The sequence below is a fragment of the Pelodiscus sinensis genome, chromosome 7 (assembly GCF_052426305.1).
Source record: "Pelodiscus sinensis isolate ZL-2025 chromosome 7, ASM5242630v1, whole genome shotgun sequence".
NCBI lineage: Eukaryota > Metazoa > Chordata > Testudines > Trionychidae > Pelodiscus > Pelodiscus sinensis.
In genome coordinates this window covers 72,438,112-72,448,890 of record NC_143058.1, presented here as the reverse complement: position 1 = coordinate 72,448,890, position 10,779 = coordinate 72,438,112, and the positions used below count along the sequence as shown (strand labels likewise).

The window sequence follows — 10,779 nt, the reverse complement described above, 5'->3', positions numbered from 1 at the left end:
CGGGGACCGTTGGGAATCGGAGGCGGAGCCTGCATCGCTGCTAGGCAACGGGGCTTCCTACAACACAACGGCCCCTCCCCCTCCCCCTCCCGCCGGCGCCTGGGCCCAGGGGAGCCGGCAGGAGGCCGCGTGTCTGCGGAGCCCCGACCCGGAGGAGACGCGGACATGGGCAGCGAGCAGGTGAGGGGGACGGGCCTCGGCGGCGGCCTCCGCCCCGCTCTGCCCCGCGCCCCTGCTGAGCTCCCCCTGCCCTCTAGAGCGGTGTGTGTCAGCCTCGGTTATAGAGTACCCTTTGAAATGGACCCCAGCCCCCCGCTCTAACCCAGTGCCCCCCCAGCCCCCCAGCCCAGTGCCCCCCCAGCCCCCCCGCTCTAACCCAGTGCCCCCCCAGCCCCCCAGCCCAGTGCCCCCAGCCCCCCGCTCTAACCCAGTGCCTCCCCCAGCCCAGTGCCCCCAGCCCCCCGCTCTAACCCAGTGCCCCCCCAGCCCCCCAGCCCAGTGCCCCCCCAGCCCCCCCGCTCTAACCCAGTGCCCCCCCCTCCCCCCAGCCCAGTGCCCCCCCAGCCCCCCCGCTCTAACCCAGTGCCCCCCCAGCCCCAGCCCAGTGCCCCCAGCCCCCCCCGCTCTAACCCAGTGCCTCCCCCAGCCCCCCAGCCCAGTGCCCCCAGCCCCCCGCTCTAACCCAGTGCCCCCCCCCAGCCCCCCAGCCCAGTGCCCCCATCCCTCCCCCCGAGCCAGGCACCCCCAGCCCCCCAACCCAGTGCCCCATCCCTCCCCCAGAGCCAGACACCCCAGTCCCCTCCTCTCTAACCCAATGCCCCCCTGAGCCAGGCACCCCAGCCCCTCCAATCCAATGCCCCCATGCCTTCCCCAGAGCCAGGTCCCCCCCAGCCCCCTCAACCCAATGCCCCCATCCCTTCCCCAGAGCCAGGCACTCCCAGCCCCTTCCTCTTTAACCCAATGCCCCTCCCCACTGAGCCAGGCACCCCAACCCAATGTCCCCATACCTCCCCCAGAGCCAGGCACCCCCCAGCCCCCTCCAACCCAATGCCCCCATTCCTCCCCCAGAGCCAGGCACCCCCAGCCTCCCTCCTCTCTAACCCAGTGTCCCTCTCCTCCCCCAGAGGCTGGCACTGGATGTATGGTAACTCTACCTTTGAAGTGCCTTCTCCCGATGCCCGGCTTGTCTGCAGGGAGCAAGTGGCCTGCCAGTGCTGGGCTTGCTGCATGGGGCTGTGCGCTCCCACCCGAGCCTGGTGCCCCCCTAGTATGGCACCTGGGGGCAGCTGCCCCCCCCCCATGCCACTGATGCAGGGTGTGTGTGTGTGTGTGTCCTTTGGAGCAAAGCTTATTGTGCCGCTTCACTGCCTTTTAGTGCCCCGGATGCGTTGTACTGAGCTGCTGGCGGTGGTGGGGGGAATGCCCTTCTCCAGGTTCAGCCGCCCTCCCTGCGGGAGCACCCCGGGGAGGCTGCCGGAGAACTAGGAGAGGTGGCCTTGGAAGGGATTTTTTTTCTCCCCGCCCCCCAACCTGGAACTGCACTGGGTCTCACCAGAGCTGCCGCAGTCATGCACTTTTCCCACCTGCGCTGGGGTGCATGTGCAGAATGGCTGTTAACGTCCAGTTGGGCAGCTCCGAACATTCAATTTTACAGGCACATGCCACTGCCCCCTCCCCGATCCCCTTTGCAGGGCAAAATCACAGAAAATGACACGTACCACTGATTGAAAAACACTGCTCTAGAGCACCACCAGCAACTACTGGCCTCACTGACCACCCTCCTTCCACAGCAGCCTGCCTCCACAATAACCAACCACTCCTCCACAGTGACCCTCACACTCAGCTGACTTCTTTGCTCCCCCACCATGCGATCCCTTTTCCCCAATGACTCCCTCTGACCGGTACCACTCCCTTTCCCATCTAACCCCCTCTGACCAATCCTGCTCCCCTCCCCACCCTGCCGCCCTCTGACCAGTCCTGCTCTCCTCCTGGCCCCACACTGACTCCCTCTGACTAGTACTGCTCTCCTCTCCACCCCACGCTAACCCTCTTTGGTCCTTTCTACTCTGCTCCCCACCCCGTGCTGACCCCCTCTGACCATTACTGCTGTCCTTCCCAGGCGCATTGAACCCCCGCCCCCTCCCAATACTCCTGACCTTCCCGCCCCTAATTGACCCCCCACTCCAACTGGAAATGCTCTCCTCCATACCTCACACTGACCCCCCATGATCAGTACTGCTCTCCTCTCTTCCCTGCGCTGACACCTCCCCCCCCCCCCGACCGATACTGCTTTTCTCCCTTCCTTATGCTGACCTCCCTGACCGGTACTGCTCTCTTCTGCTCTGTGCTGACCCCACCTGACCACTACTGTTCCTCTTCTGCCCTGCGCTGACCACCCTGCCCCACGCTGACCCTCTTGCCCCATATTTCTCTCATCCCTGCCTTGCAGTGACCTCTTTACCTCTGTTGCTCTCCCCCATGCTTTTCATTGATTTCCCCCCCCCTTCAGTAAGGACTGAACTGACCTTACCCCCACTTCCCACAGTGACCTGCTACTGCACTGACCTTGCTTCTTCCCCTACAGCTCTGATGTCATTTTCTGGCCTCAACATCTGTCTTCCACAGCTTTCTCCTGCTGACTTTGCCTTCTCACCCCAGCGTTGACTTCACCCTCCAATTCACAGTGATTTCCCTGCTGTTGCATTAACTTTACTTCTGCTGCTGTGATCCATTTGCCACCATGACAACTTTGTTACTGCTGCTGCAGCCTCAAGGAACTTGTGTCCACTGCCATCACCACTGGCCTTACTCTTGCCTTACTCTTACCTTAGAATCATAGAACACTAGAACTGGAAGGGACCCCGAGAGGTTATCGAGTCCAGTCCTCTGTCCTCATGGCAGGACCCAGTATGATCTAGACCATCCCTGATAGATGTCTATCTAACCTGCTCTTAAATATCTCCAGAGATGGAGATTCCACAACCTCCCTAGGCAACTTATTCCAGTGTTTAACCACCCTGACAGTTAGGAAGTTTTTACTAATGTCCAACCTAAACCTCCCTTGATGCAGTTTAAGCCCATTGTTCCCTTCATGCTCCTGCCACAGATGTCATACTGCCGCATGTACTGTCACTGACTCTATCTTAACATCACTTCAGACAAGCTTGGATCGCTATCAACATCTAATTTATAGCCCAACACTAGAGATGTAAAAGAGTAGTCGACTACCTGATAAGCCTGGGCTTGTCGAGTCGACCACTCGCAATTCAGTCCCCCCCACACTCCCGCTGCCTCTGTATCAGAGGCAGCAAATATAGGGGGAAAACAGGAACTGGTTTAAAAGCTGGTTCACCCCAGCACCGTCTCTGCAGTGCGGGGGAGGGATGGACAGGGGAGGCAGAGGTGCAGCAGCTCTGTGCTTCTGCCTTTGAAATGTAATAAGAGCTGCCGGTGGCTCTTGCTACATTTCAAAGGCAGAGGCACAGTGAGGATAGCGAGTGCCCCCTTCCTCCTTATCAACTAATCATGTTGTCAATGGAAATTCCATCGAGTACTCGATTAGCTGATTAATTGAAATTTAACATCCCTACCCAACATCTAAATGTAATGACATTTCAATGTGTAATCAAATGTTGTCATGGTTCTTCTAATATTTGTTTTAAATAGAGTAAATTTATATGGTATTTTTCAAATAGAGTAAGACCTATTCTTACATCTGTAAGTTTAGGAGAGTCAATACAATGGTCATCATAGGAAAAAAACCAAGGAGAGTTATAGCTATGAAGAACAGATGTGAAGAATTCAGAGAGAAAGTAGGATTTAAGGAAGAGAGAAGAGGGGCTTTGCTTAGGATTGTACACATAGGTCCTCACACTGCAGAGATTTATGTATGGGCTTAATTTTATCAGTGTAAGTAGTGCTAAAATAAATAGTGCTACTACTAACAGTGGGAAAGCTAAATACAGTCATAAGCAGGGCTCGACAAATAATGCAATCTGCTCGCCCGTGGCGAGTAGATTGCAACCCGGAAGAGCCAGGTTTGGGCAATCTGCACATGTGCAGAATGATCTGCGCATGCGCAGATCGCCGGAAAGTGCGGCTGGCGAGCGGGGCTCGCCGCAGTTCGGCGAGCCCTGGTCATAAGCCTTTGGAAGATCAGTCATCAGTATCATTGGCAGTACTGTAACTCCATACAAGACATCTAGAATAAGACCAAAGTGTTTGTTTTTCAAATGGCTTGATAGAATCACATTTGCAGAATATGTGCATATTTTTAAACAGAGGGGGGCGTTCTTTTACTTCAGTATTTTATTAATGTATGTTTTCAGGCTTGCTTTTTTACTTGTATTTATGCTAATCTAGAATATGTAGTGGGTTTTCTTTTGAACTGAATGGACTTTTTTTATATTTGGGTTAAGAAAGCAAACTGGATTAAACTTTTTGAAATAACTTGTTTTTCCTCTCTGACATTTACTTAAACACGCATGTTGTTTGAGTAACAGAGCAGGTGGTTTAACCATATTTGTTGAAGGAGACTTTAACATATTCATCTTATTAGTGGAAAGTTGATTGCAGGATGATAGCCTCTAGGAATACAAAAGTGCAGTGTCTGTACTCTGAATTATTTTAAATCAGGTATTCTAAAGTGATATAATCCTTCTTGCAGCTGTTCATATAATTTTAAAATTAATTTTGAAATGTAAACATAACTTGACATTTTGTTTCTGGGTTGCTGTTCTGAAAGTATTTTCAAGGGGCAGAATTTTCTCTAAAGACATAAATTATATTACAATTATAAACTGCAGAAGCAAGTTTCATAGTTGCTTGGTACAGTTTACTACATATTGGGAATTCTTATGAGTGAGGGAGCATGAACATTTTAAGATTAAATCAGTTTATTCCACATTTCACATTGAAATTATTAATCTAAATACCTGTTAAAGATCATCTCCCACAATCAAGATTAAATAGAACACTAATATTAAAATAATTCCACTATAACCAACATATTTAGGGACTTCTGTTGTTTGGATGATTATAGTAAATATCTACAGAAAACTGGTTAAAGAATAGTGAGGCACACATTTTTTTCACTGTGACTGAACATTGGATTTAGCCTATGCAGAGCATTGTCAGCATTTCTCTGGTAGCATTATCAGTTTTTACATAAAAATAGTCTGTAGTAACTTGCTCTTTGTGTAGTTGTGGTGTAAAATGCTTCTATTGTTATTTTTGCTAGTGTTTTGAATCCACTACGGGTGCAAAAATAGTTACACAAGATGCTCTTCTATCTGTGAAGAAAACTTTTACATTGGATCTGTTATTGGGATCTTTTATTTTAATGAATCTGCACACAGAAAGACTGAAATAATAATTCTGGGGATGTGTCTGCCTCTGTTCATCTGAGTGGAGTATTGACTTTGAAACTCACTGATAATTTAAATATCATCTGTGAGTCTTTTGTTGCAGTTGTTTTAATAGAAAAGCTAGCTACTATGCATTTATGGGCAGAGCTTGCAGAAAGCACTGTATTTTTTGCCCTGCAGCCCGTCCCTGTTCAGTATAGTACCTTTCTCATTCCCCAAAAGGAAAAAAAAATATTGTGTGAATCTACATTCATGGTTTGAATTTAAATAAAATGTTCAAAAATTAATAGTCAATAATTATGTAGAAAATTAATAGCGGTAGGCTGAGTGCAATAATTAATTTTTGAATTTAGGCCACTGTTTTATTGATTTTTTTTCTAGGATGTTGTTATAACTGAATGGCAAATAGATTTAAAAAAAAACAAGACTTCCTTACTACATTCTGCAGATGCATGTAAATAAGCATCTGCTTGTTTGTGTCCAGGCTTGGGAGACAGAGGTGCAGAAGAGAGAATGGTGTCTCCTCCCCAAACCCATGGAATTCCTTTAGCAGGGTTTGGGCTCTAAAGACTTAGTACGTGGGTTCCCAAACTGGGGGGCGTGCCCCGCAGGGGGGAGGTGAAGAAATTCCAGTGTGGGGGGGTGCGAGGTGACTCAGCCACACCCCCCCATCAATCCCACCCCGAGTTTTGCTGCTATTTTTTTGGGGGGGGGAAGCGTGAGGGTTTACAAGTGTGAGGGTTTACAAGCGTGAGGGAATACAAGTAAAAAATGTGATGCAGCTGACAAAAAGCTAGTATACTTTTTGGAGTATATCAACACGAGTGTTTTTTATGTAAGATAATGGGAATGAAATGTTCTATTCATTGGTGATGCCCCAGCTGGAGTACTACATTCAATTCTGGGCATGTTAGGAACGATGTGGACAAATTGGAAAGAGTCCAGAAGAAAGCAACAAAAATGATAAAGGGTATAGAAAACCTGACCTATGAGGGAAGGGTAAAAAATCTGGGGATGTTTACTCTTGAGAAAAGAATATTGAAGGGGCATATCATAAGTTTTCAAATATCTTAAGGACTATTATAAAGAGGACAATGAATAATTGTTCAAGTCTGTGAAGGTAGAACAATTAGTAATGAGTTTAATCTGTAGCAAGGAAGGTGTGGATTAGATATTAGAGAAGTCTTTCTAAATATTAGGATACTTAAGCTCTAAAACAGACTTAGAAAGTAGCTTGTAAAATCCTCATAATTGGAGATTTGGAAAAACAGGTTGGAAAAATGTGTTCACTTATGCCTGGTCTAAGCTAGGAGTTCACCTGCATACGGTTGATTTTCTAAATGATGTATCCACATTACAAAACCTGTTGCATTGACCTTAAGGGCCGCTGAAGTCGATGTTGGTTACTCCTGATTTCAGAAGGAGTAACGCTATTCCCGACATTGTGTGGTTGAATTTACAGTAGTCTAGACCCGGTGTAGAGAAAGTTGAGGTTCTTGGTCTCTGACAGACATCACACAGTGCTGTGCTCTGACTGCTCTAGCAGTCAGAATGTGTGCCTTTACTAGTCTCAAACTGAATAGGAAAAGCCCTGGGGAAATTTAAATTTGATTTCCCATGTGGCCAGTATTGTGAACACATCTCAGAATGAGTGTACACTGAGGCACATGTGCCATGACTTCTAGCAGTTCAAATTCTGCCATGATTGCAAATACTTCTACTTCCATGGGCTTCAGTTCTCAGGAGCACAGAAGGCACAGTCTGGCTTGGTTGTCGCTGCTGGCGCACGCGTCAGGCCATGTAGGGCCCCATGGCTGTAGGGGAACGGGCATTGCTGGCCGGCACCGCGGGGATGCAAGCGGGCTGGCACTGCGGGAGCCGGGCGTGCGGTGCCTGATGGCAGCTGTAAGGGATGCTGCGCACCCCTTACAGCTGCCATCAGGTGCCCCCCATCGGTTGGCGCCCTGGGCAGCTGCCCAGCTCACGCATGCCTCTGTCTGGCCCTGGCGCCTGCATGGAGTATCCAGGAGTTCTTGGATCTCATTGAGGTGTGGGAAGAGGAATCCATTCTTTCTGAGTTCTGAACCAGCAAGCAAAATGTGGACGTTTACACAAGGATTGCAAGCTGCCAGATGGCCAAAGGATATTTCAGGACACCCAGCAGTGCTGAGTCAAAATCAAAGAGCTAAGGCAGTCTTACCACAAGGCAAAGGAGGCGAACGGGTGGTCTTGTGCAGCACCGCACAGATGCGGCTTCTGTGAGCATCTGGATGTGATGTGAGGGGAGGGAGGAGGTCCCAACAAGCTTCCCAAGCCTGATGGTGGAGTCTGGCCAAGACACTGTACACAGTGCGGGGAGTGGAGGGGGCAGAACAGCTTGTTAATGTGTCTAGAGATGGAGTGGGAATCTTCTTTGCACATCTCCGTGAAGCTTTCAGCTAGAAACAGTTTGATCCTTCAAACAGGCAGCCGATCTGTTAGGGGAGCTGTTTTTTGGGGAGGCCAGCTTTATTCCGTCCTCCACAGTAAGACATCTTCCCATGCCAAGTCATCAGTAAGTGATCTGGCATCATTGAACCACAAAGCATTGCAGCATAAGGCCCAGGCTTATGGTCACATTCAGTTAGCATATTCTACCAATCACTCTGCGTGATTGGGAGAAGACTGTTATCTCTCATGGCAAACTGGGTGAAGGAAGAGGGGAAGCTATTAGCAGTCTTCCTGAGAGGCTGCGTGTACAGTAATTCCTCATTTAACACGTGCCCGCTTAACACGTTTTCGCGATAGCACAATTTTTTTTTAGGGAATGTTTTTTGAATTACACGACTGTCCCCGGAACAACACAATTTCCCCAGCCGACCCGTTGCTGGCGGTTGCATGGGGCTTCCCCCGCCTCCCTGCAAAGCGGCAGAGGGTTTGCTGCTCACCGCGCCGTTCCCCGCTGACTCCCCCTCGCCAGACGCCTTGTCCCCTCTCCTCCTCCCCCGCTTGCAGGCCAGCGGCTGGGTTTCCCCAGCTGGTCTGTCGCCGGCGGCTGCGCGGGGCTTCCCCCGCCTCCCTGCAAAGCGGCAGAGGGTTCGCCGCTCGCTGCACCATTCCCTGGTGACCCCCTCACGCTGGACGCAGTGCGGGTCCCGGCAGACTTGGTCATGGGGCATACTCCCAACCCATTCCCCCTCCCCTCCCCTCTCCTCTCTTGCCCTTCCCTTCCTCAGAGCCTAACACCTTCCCTCCCTGCTGTAACCCAGTCCCCTTTCTTCCCTAACCGTATGTCCTGATCACAACAGACACCACTGCTTGAAATGCAACCCTCACCTTTTCCATTATTTTCAATAGGAAAATTGACCCCACATAACACGTTTTCACTTAACATGATCATTTTCTGAAACATATCTATAGTGTTAAATGAGGAATTACTGTACTGGATCACACATCCCCTGCTCCTCCAGGCAGGCAGTGTAGCACGGTCCTGGAAAGCTGCATGTGCTAGACACACTTCTCCCCCCCACCTACTGCCTGCAGGTTCCTGCGAGCTGGGAAAGTAGCACTGTCCCATAAAGCCATGTGTGCTAGGAATGTAATAGCATAATTGAGTAATTGATTAAGCGATAAGCAAAAGCTTATACGTTAATACTATAGAGTAGACTATATGCATTTCCCTCCCCCCTCCCTTGCCGGTAAATTTTTTAGCAGGCTGGCCAGCAGCCTGGCTCAGTCTTGGCTCAGTCCTGGCTCATGCTAGGTTCAGAACCTACCCCCGCTGTCGCTCTGCATTTAAAGTGTATTAGGAGTTGGGCGGGCAGGCAGCTCAGCTCAGTTCCGGGTTGCGCTGTATCTGGGAGCTCAGATCCCCCCTAGACAGGGGCTGCTGCTACCCTGTGCGGCTGCTGCCTCCAATAAAGAGGCAGCAGCACAGGGCAACAGGCAGCTGGTCCATGAGGGGAGCTCGTTTTTAAACTATCTTCCCTTATGGATCAGCTCCCACCTGACACCCTGTGCTGCTGCCTCTGACACAGAGGCAGCAGCGTGGAGTGGCAGGGGGCTTCTGTGGAGTGAGGCTGGAATGCACTGGCTGCTGGCCCTGACCCCAGGATCTAAAGAATAGTTGACTAACCGTTAAGAATTCATGAGGTTACTTGACTGTTCAGTTAAACGATATTTAAGATCCCTAGTGAGTGCTGGACACAGAGGGAAGCCACCCTGCTCCCTTTCCCATCTGCTTCTGCCTGCAGGCTCTGGCAGGCTGGGAAAGCAGCACTGTCCTGGAAAACCACATGTGCTGGACACAGAGGGAAGCCTCTATGTCCCTTCCCCCCCCCCCCCCCTTTCCACCTGCAGGGTCCAGCGGCCTGCAAAAGTAGCACTGTCCCGAAAAGCCATGTGTGCTGGAGACAGGGAAGCTGCCCTGCTCCATCCCCCCTTTCTGCCTGCAGGCTCCTGCTTTGTCTAGCCCTTTACCATGCCTGCCTGCCTTTGAACCGTGTGAGTGCAGAAGTTCCCCTGAGAACTCTGGGCACCTGCTGTAAACTGGCCACTTTAAAACAAAAAGTTGACCTTGCACAGAACATATCTCCACTGTCTGTACAGAGACCTTCCCTGCATGCTAATAGATTAGGGTTAGCCTTAACACCATGTATCTTCTGTAATGTGTGCCCTTTAACTTTTCATTACAGCTGAAACAGCAGCCAGCTTACTGCGAAAACGGACAAGGGAGGATATGTTCAGGGAGCAGAGGGAGTGCATGAATACGCTTGTGAGGGAGATGTGGGCAGAGTGCCAGGACCAAACCACAGAATGTCAGGAGAGGGGAACATGCAGGGGAGCTGCAGGCAAGCAACAGGAGAGCATCTTTGCCTCTCTCACGACAGTGATGGAGTGCTTGGCTGCATGCATAGAAACAATTTCCAAGACAGTGCCCAGAATCCTGCCTGCCCCAATCAAATACCTGACCTCCCCCAGGTCCTGAGGGTCCATTCGGACACCAGGACATGGAGGGGTGGGGGAACTCAAGAGCAGCCTTACCCTTTAGGACCTCAGGAGACAAAAGGCTGTCCCTAGAGTGTTTCTGAGCCCCTCATCACTCCTTCAGGGTCCTACTTCTTTCATTTCCTTGCAGTTTTCCCTAAATAAAAATACTTGTTCACTGAACAACAGTCTCTTTATTGCTTGTACTTCAGGGGTGGGGTGGAGTATTAAAGGCAAACAAAGAAAAAGCATTGGCAGCTTTTTGAGAGCAACATACATGAGTTTCATTCATAAACTGTCCTTCAAAGCCTCTCTGATTTATGCTGCACCGAGCTGTGCTCTCCTTATTGCTCTGGTGTATTGCTGCTCAGCGCCTCTGGCTAGGCGCTCTGCCCCTGCTCTCCACCCTGCCAGATAAGTTTCTCCTTTGCTCTCAGAAAGATTATGG

At 50.4% G+C, this 10,779-nt stretch overlaps 1 protein-coding gene across 2 annotated transcripts in view; it reads left to right on the top strand.

The window, feature by feature from the left end:
* The first annotated feature begins 24 nt into the window (after positions 1 to 24).
* Positions 25 to 10,779, top strand: part of DNAH7 (dynein axonemal heavy chain 7) — a 239,243-nt gene continuing 228,488 nt past the window's right edge. For both annotated transcript variants that reach the window (XM_075934215.2, XM_075934214.2), the window contains exon 1: positions 25 to 180. In XM_075934215.2, the coding sequence (XP_075790330.2) occupies positions 166 to 180 (15 nt within the window). In that variant the 5' untranslated portion in view covers positions 25 to 165. The remainder of the gene's footprint in view (positions 181 to 10,779) is intronic.